This window comes from Chelon labrosus (genome assembly GCF_963514085.1).
Source record: "Chelon labrosus genome assembly, chromosome: 11".
NCBI lineage: Eukaryota > Metazoa > Chordata > Actinopteri > Mugiliformes > Mugilidae > Chelon > Chelon labrosus.
Genome location: NC_140344.1, coordinates 5804443 through 5822490, shown reverse-complemented (window position 1 = coordinate 5822490; position 18048 = coordinate 5804443). Strand labels below are relative to the sequence as shown.

The 18048-nt window shown below is 41.2% G+C and overlaps 1 protein-coding gene across 1 annotated transcript in view; it reads right to left on the bottom strand.

The window, feature by feature from the left end:
• LOC311495953 (copine-8-like) overlaps positions 1 to 18048 on the bottom strand; it is a gene marked incomplete at its 3' end in the record, with an annotated part of 75460 nt that overhangs the window by 37111 nt on the left and 20301 nt on the right. Inside the window, exons 3-5 of the mRNA XM_084555636.1 lie at positions 14717 to 14763; positions 11944 to 12047; positions 1377 to 1416 (exon numbers count right to left, since the gene is read on the bottom strand). Of these exons, the coding sequence (XP_084411762.1) occupies positions 1377 to 1416; positions 11944 to 12047; positions 14717 to 14763 (191 nt within the window). The remainder of the gene's footprint in view (positions 1 to 1376; positions 1417 to 11943; positions 12048 to 14716; positions 14764 to 18048) is intronic.

Genomic DNA, 18048 nt, shown 5'->3' with positions numbered 1-18048 from the left:
TGGACGGTGGGAGTATCTGGACAGAACCTACGCAGACACAGGGGGAACATGCAGACTCCACACAGAAATGGATTTGAACCCAGGACCGTCTTGCTGGGAGGCACCAGTGCTAACCACCACAGCAGTGTGCCACACTTGGTCATAACTTCATTCATTCATCTTCTGCAACCGCTTGTTCCTGTGAAGTGTCGCGGGGGGCTGGAGCCTATCCCAGCTTTCATCAGGCGAGAGACGGGGTACACCCTGGACAGGTCTCCAGTCTATCACAGGGCTAACACAGAGAGACAGACAACCATTCACACTCACACTTACACCTATGGCCAATTTAGAATCACCAATGAACGTAATGAGCATGTCTTTGGACAGTGGGAGGAAGCTGGAGTACCCGGAGAGAACCCACGCAGACATAGGGAGAACATGCAAACTCCACACAGGAAACATGGAACCTTCTTGCTGTGAGGCATCAGTGCTGACCACCATGCAGCCCTGGTCATAACTGGTCATAACTTATAATTCATTTAAGCCATGTATTTAAAAAACAACACAAATCTTACAGCTTCTCCTAGAAACAAAAAATATGTCCTACTAATTTGGCACATGGAATAGATTTTTTAAGGACACATAATACATCTGGCAAGTTCCAGAATTTTGATACTGAACAGTGACAATATTTTTATGGTTCAGTTGAAGCAATCAAAGCACAAAAGACATACAGTGACATATAGCAAATAAAACAGCACAGGTTTACTGACCATTTAATTGAACCCTAACCTTAATCAATGTGCTTCTGTTGCCTGAACCAAACCGTACACACAACTCAGAATTCAAACCTTCTCCAGTGACAAAGTTCTGAGCTTTACAGACTCTTCATCAACCTCAACCCCCTCCCCATGTGTTTCAAACAGTGTCACTGAAAGTAACTCAGGCAGCACTTCTGTTTTCTGTTAGATGTGACTGGAAAAATACATTTGTGGGAGACTACTAAGTAGATTCTAGGAAACTGAGTTAGCTTCTCAAATGTGAGGGTTTTAACACTTGTCTGTCAACTTTTCTTAACAAAAAGCTCTGACCCAACAATTCTGTAAGCAAACCACTGAACTGTATAGAAACAGTATGTGATCCTCTGCTGTAAGTTTCACACAGTGTCTCCCAATAACAGGAAGCATGTCAAAACACGTCTTAGTTTTAGAAACTGGTGTAAAAAATCTAAAAGAGAGTTTACAACATTACTGCTTTGTTTCCCTTAATCCACTCTTACCTCCAGCACTCAGATTCAAATCAGGCTACTATTGTATTGGCAGCATAAATGTGGCTGAACAGTATTTAAATAAAGACATGGCTGATTGTTGGACAGCTGAGGTGAAGGAGACACTCACATGTTTGGAGAGGTTGTCACTCTTGCAGTCTAAATCATACCTGCAGAGAAGAAGAAAGAGATTAATCACACGAACAAAGGCCATGATGGAAATTGAGGAGCATATCTGTGCCCAAAAGCCTACCAAAACAAAATTTAGCAGTCTACGGCACTAGCTTCTCTCCCTTATCATCTAGCATTTAGGCAAAGCTCTTCTGCGCTAATCACTGTAGAGAAGCTGTTCAGGCTTAAATTAGGGATGTCACTGTGACAGTTTTCATGCATAAAGGTACAACAACATCAGTGGCCTCACTATTGTTGACAATTGTAATTGTAACAACATTTTCCCCAACAACTTTAAAACTTTTGCTATTGATGTTGTAGCAGCAGCTGCCTTGGGGTAGATATTTCATTGACGAATTCTAGTTGGTTCTCACGCTGTATGAAAAATGTGAAATGATTAAGTCAGAAATAACACAGAAACACTGCACCTTCAGGGGTTTTGTAGATCCATGCCTCAGTTTAAGCGTGTTCTACACACATACAACATCTATATTCGTCAATAAACAGGAACAAACCAACGTTATATTCACTGCCTGACCTTTTTTTATTTGGTGGTGACTTTTTTCTTTGGCCAGACAGTGTATAATTCATCACATACAGTCACTATACTAGCAGTCTTCGCACGGCCAAGTAGCATTAGCCGTGGCACAGCAACACTAGAATACACAATGTTTTAGCAACATCATAACCTGATTAACAGTACCGTTGTCCAGATGTCCGTTTGCAGACATGCTTTATGTAACTTCCACTCCATATGTTTATGTCAGCTTATCATTATTAGCTTTGATTTCTTTTTGAGTTGTGTGCTTACACTTGCTGTATTGCACAGAACATCATTATTCCCCAAAGTCTTGATGTCCTGAAGGGTTAACACTTCTCCCCAAATACACTGACTTCTACAATGACAAACTCTCCAATGGAATTCTGCCAAAAAGAAAAGTCACCTTAGGGAACAGAACTGAGAAGACACCAACACAGAAAACTAGAAAAATTACTAATGTCATTGATTCATTTACAATATAGCACAAATGTGAGTGGTAGAGTGGGTGTCCACTAATTACAGGGTTGGTGGTTCAATCCATTCTTATGTGAGTGTGTGAATGAAAAACAGCATTGAGTACCCTGCTAAAACTTGGTTTATACTCCCGGAACCAGTCTATGTGGAGCCTATGCCTTAGGGCAGGGGCGTCAAACTCATTTTAGTTCAAGGGCCACATACAGTCCCAATTTGATCTCAAGTGGGCTGGACCAGTAAGATAATAACCTATACGTAACGACAGCTCCTGATTTTTCCATTTGTTTTAGTGCAAAAAAGAACAAGTAAATTAGGAGAATGTTTACAGTTGATAAACTAGCCTTTAAAAAAGGAAATTTCTTAAGTAAAATAAGTGCAGCTTGGGCACTTTGCTGTTTGTTGTTTAGTCCTGGGTGTCTGTGTTGTGTTCTGTCCACTTCTCTTACTAAAACAGTGGACAACTTAGGGCTAACAGTTATTTTCATTGAAAAACTGCAGTCTTCTATGTAATTTTTGTACTTTGCAAATTCACACTGTGGGCCAGATTAGACCCTGTGGTGGGCCGCTTTTGGCCCGCGGGCCGTATGTTTGACACCTGTGCCTTAGGGGGTTACACAAGTGGAAGCATTTATACGTGTCTGCAGGGGCGTCATTGTGCTGCCTTTGTTCTGTAATAATGGCAATAAGACTCAAGGCAGCAGCTAGTCAGCTGTATCCAGTTTAACTCTGAACTTCAACACAATAGCGACTAGAACTAAGTGACTCATGTTGGAGTTGAAGTCAATAAATGTGGATCAGTTAGTCTCTTTGAAATCACGACGGCATTTCAGACCAATCAGAAATGTTAGGGTCCGTGTTGCCGTGGCGCACAGTTTTATTTCTGCCAAGGGATGCACGTCAGGTTACGCCCTCATGTCATGACAATGGTGCAGGGTCCAGAGCTATTCTGTAGCTGCAGCTGTTTTGTTGAATTGTGCTGCTTTACTTTGCTTTTGTTTAACACATATTGTACATTGGGCATGACACCATGACACCAAATCAATTCAAACTAAATCTGGATCCATGTATCTTTGGATATATCTTCTTCCTGTCAAACTTGGGGCAACAATGTCATGTTATGCTAGTAGTGGCTAATGATGCCTTGAGTCTTGAGCCTCAGGGAGAGATTAGGTGTGAGCTGCAGATGTCTGGTAATGTCACTTCATTAAAACTTCACATGACTGCCTCTGGTGCCATGGCAGGCTTTATTCAACCTTGTCCAAGACCAGTATTAAATTATTGACAGATGCTGACGTGTCAGTGGGATTCCCCTTAAAGCAAAGTGAGCTTTCTCTTTCCACAAAGCTTACAGTTGCTTTGTAATAGATTCTCTGTTACAGAAAAATATATCTATATGTCTGAAGCACCGTTAGACTTACAAAATACCCTAAAAGAATTTAAAGGTATAACAATTCGACACTCTCAAACATTCATACAAAGCCATAAGTAATGACTTAGTGATGACCATGTAATCTACTTGCTCCCCAGAGAGCAATTTATCCAGCTTTCTCTGCTTCCCGCAATATGGAACCTACTTCGGTGTGTCAATATGTGTGTGATGTGTGCAGCGGAGTGTGTAAATGGGAGAGCCCGAGCATTTCTTTCTTCAGACAGCATGCCATGTACGATAAGGCGCCTGCTGACAATACTGGGGGATGCTGTGTGTCACAACAGGATGGAGCCGAGAGCCCCGGCACAGTGCTGTTACTAACGTAATTCCATAAGAGCAAGGAAACGCGCTGCTGTTACGCAACCCGCTGCCAGCAAAATGCACAGGTGCGCTTCATGTTCTATTCGCCCCCTGCCTCTGTCACTCCCAAATGCTCATAAATGATTCATTTAATTTTATTTAATTATGAGGGCCAAAGAAGGAGGAAGCAAAAGGGGAGGGGGTAGTGAGAGGTTGGGAAAAACCATACCACTGCTGCATGTATGATGACTTGGCTGCACATGCTCGCCCACACATACGCACAAACACCCATAAGAGTGCTTGCTGGAGTAGATGTCCCACGGCGCCTTGCGAGTGCGCATTTGCTGTGTGTGACTGGATGTGTGTGTTTATGTAGATGACATCACTCTGCATAGGCACTGGGCCAGACAGGATTTCTCTTGGTTCTGTGCTGCCTGTCTTGCGGGGAGGAGCGGCTGCTCAGAGCTCCGTTTGAACTGAGCAATGATGACTAATGATGGCACACAAACAAATGGGGCCAGAGAGGCAGGCAAACAACAGCAGACAGCACAATGATACTCGAGCTTCCATTCCTAACAGCTATATGAAGCCTTCATACCGACCGATACAAGATACTGAATAAATAAAAACGTGTATACAAAGCTGTAACTGGTCTTAGTAGATTATCCAGAACATTTCACCAAAAACACTGCTAGAAAAGGAACGGAATAACAATCTTTTATGTAGTTCAAGCACTTGGTCTATACTGCATTGGACAAAAGCGCCAAATTAAAGGAACACAATGAATATGTTCAACAACATTCATGGAAAATTATGGTCTGATTGTCTACAATTCAAATGCAAATGAACAAATTGTGGCTTTAATTATATTTTTAACCTAGGCGATGGTATCGTTAATACTTTTAATTACAGGAAATAGCGAATGATCTTGGTTTTAGATTGTATTGTTTCCGGTTCTGCTGACTGGTTCTTAAAGTAAGGTTCTATTTATAATAAGGCACAGTAGCAGAATGCTTTCTGTTACTGTTTCACATTAGCATTAGCATTAACCTTTTGTTATGGGCTTGCTGCCATACTGTACTGTTTTTATTTACCACAGTGGAAGCACAAGTCATATTCAGTACTGTGAATCCACTGAGCATGTCTGGTCAAACTTCCACATATGTGCTTACTTATGTAGTGTTCCAAGTCTGAATGGGCAGTGTTGTTTCTTATCAAATAAGCTCTGCACTCACAAAAAAAAAAGCATTTGTGAGTTTCAGCGCTGACCATTGCCCATATACTGAGTCTTACATACACTTCTAGTGAACAGTGTGTTTGCAGATATCAAGTGATAGATTCATGTATCCTTGTAGAGGAGAGTAGAATATAATGTCTCCTGAGCTGCACGTTGTTGCAGTCTCACATGGTTGATGTTGCTGTCCATGGTGCTGAAGACACAATGTCACTTTGTTTTGCAGTAACAGCTGACTGAAACCTCAGACTGAGTCCACTGAGTTCTGCTGACATTGACAGCCCTGAGTTCTACTGTTGGTTTTCTTTGATTTGATTTCACCAAATGTTTAAGTGATTGCCAATCATGATCAATTAGGACTTTTTTTTGACCACATTTCTTCCTGGAAGACCATGGTTCCCCACTATCCTTCCAGTTTTTAATAATGCGTTGGACAGTTCTTAACCTAATTTTAGTAGCTTCTTCAATCTCCTTAGATGTTTTCTCTGCTTGATGCATGCCAATGATTTGACCCTTCTCAAACAGACTAACATCTTTTCCACGACCACAGGATGTGTCTTTAGACATGGTTGTTTAAGAAATGAGAAGCTACTCATTGCATCAGTTGGGGTTAAATAACTTGTTGCCAGCTGAAAGATAATCACCCATGCAGTAACTATCCAATAGGAGGCTTGTACCTATTTGCTAAATTAAATCCAGGTGGCGACTTTTTTTTTTTTTTTTGGCCAGGCAGTGTATAAATATCCATCTGATGAATATGAACCCATTGATTGATTATCAGGCCGACCAGATACTGTGCTTTTCTCAGGAGCTAGGACTGCCTGCAGCATATAGAACATTTTGCTTCCAATCAATGATAAAAAGCATCTTTCTAAATGCAATCCTTGCAAAAGGTTCAACTTTAGGCCTGATTATTTATTCCAATCTGTCATAAACAAATTGAATACAGCTTTTTGGGTGTGCATTTCACTATTTTTTTTCTTTTCTTTCTTGATTAGAGAACCATCCACCCAGGGGGGCAGCATTTCACTTCAAAAAAAAAAAAAGAAAAAAAAAAAAAAAAAAAGAAGCCTTTTGGAGAATAATAAGGAAGGTGTAGGTAACGAAGGGCTGCAAGAGCTCTGGGAGCTCCAAGTAAAATAAGTTCCAGACCTCAGGACAGAGCAGGAGGCAGGAGTAACCGCTGGTCCTATAATGAGAACTCTGACAAGCGTATGCGTGAACATGCATGCTTCTGCTCGACATGAGTGGAAAAGTGCAAATGTGTCGGTGTGCAAGGAAGTGTGTGTGTGTTTTCGGACATTTTTCTTGTTTTGAGGGAAAGTGCGCGTGTGTGTGCACGTGTGTGTGTGTGTGTGTCGGGGCAGCCATGTCCTAGCTGCAAGTGATCATAGGGCCATCAGCCCAGGAGACAGTAACAAGGCCTGATGCTCACCCACTCACAACAAGCCCTGCAGGGAGTCAGTCAGGCCACTTACACACACACACACACACACACACACTCTCTCTCCATCATCCTCGATCACCCACTCTTCACTGCTTGTCAGCTTTCAACATCTTGCATGATACTCTGGCAAAGTCTGCACTAGTTTCCTCCACCAAACCGGAATATACACATGAATGGTAAAACTCACACAAGCAACTTTCCATTGACATAATCATAATGCGCTCCCTAGCCCCTAATCCTAATTGTAACCTCTACTCTAAAACCAAGTCTTTACAGGGTTTAAGCCTCAAAAAGTTGGTATTCAGCAAGAGTTTGGTCCCACAGCTTAATAAAAACAAGACCACACTCTCACACATATACAGTAAAGTTATTCATACCCTCATATACAATACAAATACAGAATTTACTTCACAAAAAGGAGATATATAGACCTGGGCCCGTATTCCTAAAGATTCTAAGAATCCTCTAAGAGAGCTCCTAACTTAGCCTAAAAATTCCTAGCTAGGAGTCTTAGCTTAGGAGTAATTCCAGAAAATTCTTAGAGAACTCTTAGTAAGGAATGGACAGAAACTCTTATCTAAGTGAGGAGGTGTGGTTGACCCCATTGCTAGGTATGAGTCATCATTTCAAGAGGTGTGATTGGTTGATCCTAAAAGCTAGATAAAAATACAGTTTTGGTGATAACTGGCCTAGAATGGACGTCAAATTAATAGACTTAATAACAGAATCTAATCTCTATGAAGACTGTGCAATTATAAATAATACTTTACATAAAAATAAATAAATAGTAAGCTATACTTTAAAAAAGTATCCTATAAAATGTGTGATTAAACTCAGTCCCGCTTGCACAGTATTCACATGCTGATAGTTCTATTTATTTGCTTTCATTCATTTACCATGCTGGTAACATTTTGCACTTCACCCATTTGGTATTAACGAGAGTAAAGTGGCTCAGCTTTCATCAATTTCTGTGATTGCTAACTGGCCTAGAAGAAGCAGTGTTGGTTGGTGTTCAAATCTTCCACAAACTGAACATCAGAGGAGAAGAAATGAAGTAGGAAACCCAACTGGACAGAGGAACAGTGTTTGCTTCTGGATTAACTGGTCAATGAGAAAGTGTTTAGAGACGTAGACTTGACCCCAAGTCATCACTGCTGCATTGTTGCATTTTTGCATTTTTCCTGTTGCTAAATACCTCAGTGTTGTGATGACTTTCATTTCTGGTGATATTGTGATTGTAACAAGCTTCATTGTCATTCAGTGTTTGGAGAATATCTCTCCTGCCTCTTCTTTCAGGCATTCTCTCCTCTACTTAAGAAATTCCTAAGGCTGCTAAAAGTCCTCCTCCCTTCTCTTAGCAGATCTCACCTTAGGAGCACTCTTAAGAGCTAAGATTCTTTAGGAATAGCTTTTATCTTTACTAGGAGCTACTCCTAACTTTGAGAGGAAATTCTTAGAAAATATCATGATTCTAAGAATTTTCTTAGAATTTGGCCACTAGGAGCAACTCTTAGCGCTAAGAATCTTTAGGAATATGGGCCCTGAACTACTTCCTCCACTGATTTATAAATATATATATATACTCACATTCCTTAGTATCTGACACAGGCTGTTATATACAACCAAGATACTAAGCACTGCTTTCAAACGGCTACCATCTCTCCTTGACCTTCAGCATAACCTCCCACAGCTTGTGAGCAGCATGTAGCCCCACTGACAGGCCAACAAGTAAACAAGCAAAACAGCCTTTCCATATTTCATGAGCTATGATGGGAAGATACAGTGAATACGTGTGAGGCCGGACACAGAGGAAGATCCACTCTGGATTATCATAATCACTCTGACAGCTCGTCTTTTAGGGCAATATGAGGATTTATTTAACAGTGTCATGAGTTAAAATATAGGTGCACATGATGTGGATAAGATAATGTGGATAAGATATTATGGAAATCTGTCACACACCTACTAAACTGTATATCACATCACATACCAATTCACTCTATTCATAAGCCAAGAGCCAAGTAAGTGTTGCTGACATTATAGCAGCCATCTAGATGCCATCTAGACACATTTTCAATGTCCTGATGTAATTTTTTAATGTAAATAATATCTTTTACCATAGCTTCTTTCACTTTATGTATTCTGTACAAGTGTATGCATATATATTCCTACCCTTCGCAGCTTCAACTCTTCTGGGAAGGCTTTCCACAAAGTTTAGGAGTGTGTTTATGGGAGTTTTTGATGGAGAAGTGTGATTTGTCACTCCAGAGAACACGTCTCCACTGCTCTAGAGTCCATGCTTTACACCACTGCATCCGACACTTTACATTGCACTTGGTGATGTATGGCTATGGATGCAGCTGCTCGGGCATGGAAACCCATTCCATGAAGCTCCCTACACACTGTTCTTGAGCTAATCTGAAGGCCACATGAAGTTTGGAGGTCTGTAGTGATTGACTCAGAAAGTTGGCGACCTCTGCATCCGCCGACCCCACTCTGTCATTTTACGTGGCCTGGCTGAGGTGCTGTCGTTCCCAGTTGCTTCCACTTTGTTATAATACCACTGACAGTTGACTGTGGAATATTTAGGACCGAGGAAATTCCACGACTGGGCTTGCAGCACAGGTGGCATCCTATCACAGTACCACGCTGGAATTCACTGAGCTCCTGAGAGTGACCCATTCTTTCAAATGTTTGTAGAAGCAGTCTGCATGACGAGGTGCTTGATTTTATACACCTGTGGCCATGGAAGTGATTGGAACACACAAATTCAATTATTTTGATGGGTGATTGAATACAATATATTATATATATATAGTTTTAGTCTCTAAAGTCTCTAGAAATCCCCCATTCATAACAGCTCATGGTTTATATAACTAACTAGTTTCAGTTGTATTAAGGCTTAAATTAATAATAGTAAGTTGCTAGCTCATCCACCCCAGTTCCACTCAGCTCCACCTCTTTGCCCATTTTTGTATTAGCTGTGAGTTAGGTGAAGTTGGGTACTGCCAACCTAGCAACTGCTGGAGCCACCTTCAAAACTGATTTTAAGGTATATACGGAATGTGTGACGAAGTGATGGAGGACTCGTACTTCTTTGTATACGCCTCACGATTCTGTGTGATGTTGGCCAGTGTTTGGCCGTTGGCAAGAGTTTTGGCCATTGGTGAGTGCCTATGCCCTTAGTCTTTATGGAGTGTCCCACACCGTTGGCACTACTAAAATCGGTGGAAGAAAGAGTGTGTCAGAGCTCACTCCGATTGTTCATCTTAGAGAACCAGAGCATGAGAAGAGAAATGGCAATGACGAAAAAAAAAAGCATGCCTTCTTCTTCTTTATCTAATTTGAACATATACAAATACTGTACGAAAGACATGATCTTCTAGGATGAATGAAATGTAGACCAACTGGAGAGGACAGCTCTGCATGATGGTTTGTTGCTTGTCTTAGCTTCCTAGCCTGACTGCTAGCTTTTCCAGTTTCCCCTTTTGAGAGACAAATACAGACTAGTGCCACCTGCTGGTATGAACAGTTATTGCCTTTCACGCAGGCGTAAAACATAGGCACCAGCTGGCAGCACACTTGCAGCGTGTTCAAGTGCAGCTTTTTTTTCCAGACACAGGCCACGTGAAGCGATGTGAAGCGCCATGAGTTAACGTCACAGTCGGCCTTTGTTGCCAGCAGTTCTTTGATGTCGGCTTAAGGTATTGCCGGGCCAAATCTCTTTGGAGGAAGACAAATTAATCCAGAAGCCAGCATTTGAAACTCCTAATTTGTCTGCATGACTAAACTTTTTTAAATACATAATTAGAAAAGTGGTCCTATTTTGTAATAAGTAAAATACATTTGTTATGGTTGATATGACAGTAACCTTTTTGAGAGGCGATTATTAATTATAATAAAATAATAATAATTCTGTTGTTTTAAAATTGTATTCTATTACATTCCAACTCTTATTCTGTGTATCCAGAACTTTTTTCTTCTGGATGTAACATGGTGCATAAGGGATAAAGAGCTGGTCGACATCAGCTGCATGATTCATGCCTTAAAATCACTGGCTTATTTATTAGCTGCTTGTCATATTGACATTTATGCATGGGTACAGCACGTGCATTACCTTAAACTTATACTTGACCCTTCTTACTACCCATGGCAGCGCTCTTTGCTGCTGCAAGTCAATCCACCACCTCGCCCTGCTCCTTGTGCACCAACTGGATGTAATGTTGATGTATGTTTATTAATGAGAGTTAGTTCTCCAAACACACTCACTGTTGGTGCTCTGAATGAGTAGTGATCTGTGCAATTAATAAGTCAAAGGTGCAAGGGGATTTTAGTAATCACAATTTGCGTTGCCTCATACGACACAGGCTCTGAACTTTCTGAATCTTAATCAACAGACATATGGCATCAATGTCTTCCAATAATACAAAATAAAATGAACGAAGGAGCAGAATAAGATTGTGTCTCAAAAGTTTGTTTTCCACTGTGTTAGCGGAATAATCACATTTTAACCTAGCAGGTTCTGTCGGAGCAGTAAGGTCTGAGAAAGTCTGCTGACCCAGAGATACCCACCCAGAGCTTAAGGCAGTCAATTAAAATTGCATGATCAACTGTGTCAAATGCCGTACTTTTTAAGACAGCAATCTTCTGCATCTGCTGTCAAAAGGAGGTCATTTGTCACTTTCATCAGGGCTTTTTTGCGAGCTACATGGCACCGTGAAACGTGACTCAAATTTATACGAATAAGGGTGAAGACTTAAATGTAGTATCTAGAGACCATTAGCATATTGCTGTGAGGAAAAACCTGTCCTGGACCATAAGCATCACAAAACTTGTGATTTTCCGCGGCCATCTGGTCCCACTCTGTCTCAAAACGGTGTGTGAATGGGGCGACTTCAAATGGAAACGCTGATGAAAAAGTGGCACGAATTCTTGTCTTTTATTTAGCAGGGAGAAGACTTACATCTCCCTCTGCGCAAACCATGAATATTTCAGTCTTAACTTTGCTCCAGCACTTTCACCCACACCTACATGACACACACAAGTACACTATGACCAGCACACACACACACCAGCACGCATAAGTCAATTGTTAACTCACAGGTCAAAGCGTAGATTCTGCCTCTCCTCAAAGAAATAGTCCAGGATGAATTTGCGGACAAAGTCAGGGTTGAGGGTGTTGTCTATGACTTCTGTTCTGCCAAACTAGAAGACAAAAAAAGACAGGTGATGTTTAGCTGCATAATTCCTTTCACAAACTACTGCATTTCAAAAAATCCAGGACAGAAAATCTGCCCCACAGACTCTATTATGAACCAATATTACAATCCTGTGATAAATGCTAACTTTGTACATATTTAATTAGGTAACATCCAGTTCACCAGAAGCTGACAGCTGGTGAAAGTTCGGGCTTTTCCTGCAAAGTAAGTACTGAGTCTGAGTTTGAAAAGGACCTTCTGATGTAGCTAAACCCGTTTCGCACAAGTGAAGTAGCTTTCAGTTGTAACTTTTCTCTCCATTTTTCATCCACATGTTGATTTTGTTTTCTAGAAATATAAAGTAAAGCTTCAAAGGGCTACACGTGGGCATGGTTACACATCCATAATGTGGCCATCTGGGCAGTGGCGGCTGGTGAATTTTGTGTTGGGGGGGGGCGCAAAGTTTGTAAATCAAACCCCTGTCGGGGGCTCTGGGGGCATCCTCCCCCTGTAGATTTTTGTGATTTTCACGTACAAACTAAGCATTCTGGTGCATTCTGACAAAATAATAAAGACAAAATAGAACATCTCCTTACAAAGACAAATGGGGCCATGGAACTAAGTTTTAACTTAATTTATTTGCCTTGTAAAATCCAGCAAGTTTAAAAATGCTAATACATCAAACATTTTAATCGCATATAAATATTTGATCTGAGAACAGTTATTTTTTCATATGGATTTTTAGTATACCATTGAATAATGACTGAAATTTCCCATCCAAGGGGCCAACCAAAGCGGTCTCATCAGCTTCTTCGTTCATGTTCACTGTGGTTTGTAGTCTGAAGTAATGAACGCTAGTTGGTGCTCCAGTATAATCGGTCCGCCGAACTCATCCAGTGAGAAACGTTCCGCGGTGCAAAAATAAGTGTGATTAAAACGCGTAAAAAATGATTAACCCGTTATTTTTGTGTAATTAATTAATCTTAATTAACAAGTTAAAGTCCCGGCCCTAGTTTTAAGTCCTTCATCCCCGTTGTAGTCCATAACATCTCTGTCCCGGGACTTTGAAACAGCACGCAGGTGAAACAAAAAAAGCCGTTTAGCATACACGTTTGAGGTGAAGCTCCTTGTGTATGTCCTACCACGATCAGTAGGCTAGCCTGCTGCGAAATGTTTAAGTCCGGACAGTCGGGTCCCAACTCCTTCATCCTTTTCTTCTCCACAGCCGACCTAGTATATACAGTCAATCCAGCCGACCGACGAAAATTGCGCGAATGCTTCCTGATGGACGTGATTGATTGATGAATTGTCCAATCAAGCAGCTATCTCTTTGCTCAGTTACGTATGACTCAAGCGCGTTAGGGCGAGCCCCGAATCCTCATTGAAAATGCATTGAAGGCTCATTTTCCGAAAAAAAAAGTTTTAACATGAGAGTCAATGGGAGAAGCTGGGGCGATTTTCTACGCTGATGAATTTGCCCAGAGAGGCGGGACCATTTGAAACGCGACTTGAACCTGACGATTCTGATTGGACAATGACAGATAATATGTCTAGAACACTGAAAACTACTTTTGCTGTGATAGAATTTGTAAAAAAAAAAATCCTCTTTCTCCCAGCTGGTAGGGCGTCGCCCAAATCGCCCCTATACACCATCCGCCCCTGCATCTGGGTACATGCTAACTTAACGTAAGGACACACCAAACTGACAACAAACTACTACTGGCAAAGAGGGCCGACAGTGACGTCATCAAAAAGTTGCAATTGGTCAAAATGCCAAAACTTTGGCCAATCACCTGCTCAGAAGTTACTCTTCATACCAGCAGGTGGCAGTAGCTAGGAGAGCTAGGATTAGCAAGAAGACTGAGGAAAGATGGCATCGATGAGCAAGCTAGGAAGAGCAACAAGCTGCTGTACAGAGCTGGCCTCTCTTCAGTCACGGTGATCAACTGGTCTATAGTATATTTATTGTAGATGATCATGTTGTTGAAAAAAATAATCTTGAGTGCCCTTTGGATTTCGTCTTTTTGCCTACTTTTGTTGTCCTGTTTTCTACCTGTGCACTGGTTCGCTAATCTGAACAGCCAATCAGATCTCTCTCACTCTCTCCGCCAATTCAACATGGACTGAAAAGCCACCAACATGTAAAAAAAAAATAATAATAATAATAACATCTGAGATCATTTTGTGGACTTATTTTTTTTTTTGTGGAATTTACCTGAAACTAGCAAGAGATAAAGGTAAAGCTACCGTTATCTCTATTTAAACGATCAACATAAATACACTCACAGCAACACAAAAATACATTTAATTGCAGAACTGGGGTCCTATGTGGTGTCTCACTGAGAACTCAGATGGCCCCTGACATGGGTTAACTACTTTAGTCATACAAACAGTTTCATGTGGATGCACACTTCCTGAAAACAAATACCAGCACATGACTTTTTAGATGCTCAGCCGAAAACAAGTAAATAAAACAACCAAAACTGATCTGGGTTAATTGTGGCAAATTCAACAATGAAAAAAATAAAATCCCCATAAATTCTCATTGTTTTATAATTTAACAACATGGCTCATAGGCTTTCCAGAAAGTCACACACTACATCAGTATGGCTCGCTGAAATGCTGCATTGCTGCCCTTTATGAGCAAATCCCCCGCCATCCCACCCTTGTACTCACCTCTCTCCATTCCCTGTTGGCTATTCCTTGAGTGTACAGGACACAAACTGTTGAATTACAAACAGAGGAGAAGAGAGAAACAGGAGAGGGTTAGATTGATTGAAGAGTATTTAACAGCTGAGAGCGTGTTCTTTCCCTGGACCTCAACATGAGAGGGAAAACGCCCTAATTAAATGTCACAAGAACTCTGCCTTGGAGCATGATGGTATTTCCGAGAAGGGAAGAAGAGGGAGAGAAGGGGAGGACGTGGATGTGGATGGGACTAGTGAATGTTTGTGTGGGCACTACTGACATTCATCTCCGTCTGAAGGAGTCCTGGAGTGTTGTTTGACAACGGACAACAAGCGAGAACAAAATGAAGCAATCAGCTGGCACTAAAGTGACATTTCATTTACATTCTAACAGCCTTCACTTTATTCACACACATCTGTCACGTGGCAGCGCCCGACGACTCCGAAAACCCCAAGGATCAGACACAAATATTCATTTTCACTGGTAACGAAACATGATGCAAGAGTGAATCTTTGACGTCCTAGATATTTTTTTCCACTATGTCCCAATCATATTTCACTTAAGTGTCACTTGCAGAAGAGCTCCTGATCACAACAAACGATCAAATAAGATAAAGATGATATCAGATTGGTAAACTAGATATTTTGGATGGAAGATTACAATTACGTAGATTGTACGTTAATTTGTCCAAAGTGAGGGAATAATTTATCAGAGACCTTATTAAATAATGATCTGCACACTTTTTTTTAAAACTGAAAAGGCCTACTACAGCAGCACAACCAGGATCACAAGTACCTCCAGAGGAAACATCCTGGGGTTCCAAGCACTGTAGTGTAACTGGGCTATTACAATGAGTTTTTTCTAATTTCTGTTTGCTAGCTATTGCCCGTTTTCAGTCCAACTAGGTAGGCTCAATTGTACATTCCCCCCTCATTTAAGGAGGGGGGGGCATATGCAATGCACATATGCTGCAGCTTCATGGTGGATTGCATATTCTTCCTTATCTATCTTATTTTAGGACATCTGTGCTTATGCATCTCTTTTCATGTTACGCCTTTCCAGCCAACCATGCTCGTTGTGATGATGAATGTGATGAGCACAAGCATGTTATTTATGTAGAAGACAAGTTACTGTTAGCGTTGTTTTGGTCAACTATTGTAACCTTAAGCTTGGTGAGCAGCACTACTTTTGTTTTTAATATTGGGGCATGAAATAAAATAAAAGAACAGTATTTAAGGTATCACAAAGTGGTCCATTAATAAATTGTAGCTTTAAGCAATTTAAACATCTGGTACAATACTTTAGCATCTGCCACCTGGTAACGGCGCCACTGCTACAGTTTTTGAGACATGCATAGTTCTCCATGTATGCAGACATAAATATCACAGTTATATCTTCAGTTAGAAATGAAGCCTTAGCCAACGGCTATGTGTCTATTTCTTCATGCAGAAAAATGACAACTCTGCACAGAACATGCAAATTTCAAACCTAAAACCTTCATGCTGCGATGGCAGGGTGCTAACTACTGCGTTTATCTGCTGAAGGTTGCTTACACCTACTCAGGAGTGTTATGGTAGTGGGAGTCTACGTCATCATGTCTAATGTAGTGTTTAGTTCCTGTCTGGTGAGGGCACAACTGCTACCCCCAGGCCCTGACCACCAGCCAACAATCGTGTAGTCCAAATACTGACGCTGACATCTCGTTGTTTTGAGGACAGAAAGGCAGCAAATCTTCTGATTCATTTGGTGAATCCTGATTGACTTAGTCATGGTAATAGTAAAACTTTAGCATGACACAAACGTAATAACAGACTGACAAGCTAATAAGATCCAATCCAGTTCAATAATTCCAAAAGAAATGAGAATAAATCTACCTTTTTCGTTGCTGCTTAAAACTCTGCTATCCAGACTAAAAGACCTCTGCTTCTGAAGGGTTGCTGTTTACCGCTTTGAACTGGTCACCATCCTCTGGGAACCATCTTAAAACACACCTCTTAAGGAAGGCAGGGGAACGGGTTTCCAGCCCATTCCACCTGAGCAACAATGATCACTGGCTCTAAAAGGCCACGACGACAACCTCTGCATGTCCTTGTCCTGTTTGCTCGCACAAACGCACTAAAAAGTGAAGAGAAAAATGCAGCAGACACGAGCCTGTCAGATTATGTTGAGCGCTAAGTAACCACTAAGATGCTCTGCCCGGCTGGTAGACCACCCACGGGAGTTCCTCTGTGGTTCAAGAGACTATTATGTATTTAAAAGAGAGCAGGTTTCATTTCGGCAACTGTATTTGCAATGCAATTGGTATTTATTGGTTGGCTACTGCCTTTGTGGTCTTCAAACACATCTGTTACATAGCAGGAACTCACCAAGTACCAAGTCCACACATTGTGCTGTTGGTGTCAGTCAGGATTACATCCCTTCAACTTAAATGTACACACACAAAGACAACAAAAGTTTCTCCACACTTAAAATGTTCCTCTTTGTGATTTGATAATGTTCAAATCACCAGTTTGCAAAAAAGAGTCATTCATTTAGTTTGGATTTAGGCATGAAGATGGGAAGCCATAATTAATCTACAGGACGGAGGTTCACTGAAGCCAAGAGGTGAATCCATTTCAATTCAGCATAACAACTCTAAAATAAAGGGCCTGACAGCAAGGACCAAAAATAACACACACACACAGGTAATCAGATGCATGACAGCTGCACAAAGAAAAAAGAATTTGAGTTGCTCTTGTGACATCTGATTATGAAGGCCACTTCTTTCACCGAGCTGACATGCATTATCATTAACTGCAGCATTAATTAATTGTAAATTTATGCGCGACTTAATGTATGAGCTGCCACCAACTGATGAAGTGACGCGACTCACTTAATCACGGACTCATTAGCAGTTGTGATGGCGAGCGAGCATCATCCTGCGTTTTAAAAGTTTATCCCATAAATCACAACCTCCCTCTTTACATTTTATAAATTAGAACAGAGCTCAGATACACAATGTTATTATTTTTCAAATGGTGTGTTATTTTTCTCACACCACACTGCGAGAGGGCAAACACTAAGGTTGCTAATTACCCTGCGACCGGTTGCAGAAGTGCTTAAACTTGTCGTGTTTTGCCCGGCGGTCGCTTGGGACGCTGTACGTGCCGCGCTGCAGACGTGTGCAGCGAGCCGGGGTTCAGCTGTTGGAATATACAGTCATCCTTTAATCTTGCCATGATGCATCGGATGACACATGGTCTCCGCGTTATTGTGCGGGGGAAAAAGCGATACGTCAATCACCTGTAAATAGCGACGCATCAGTGCTGGTGCACTTTCAA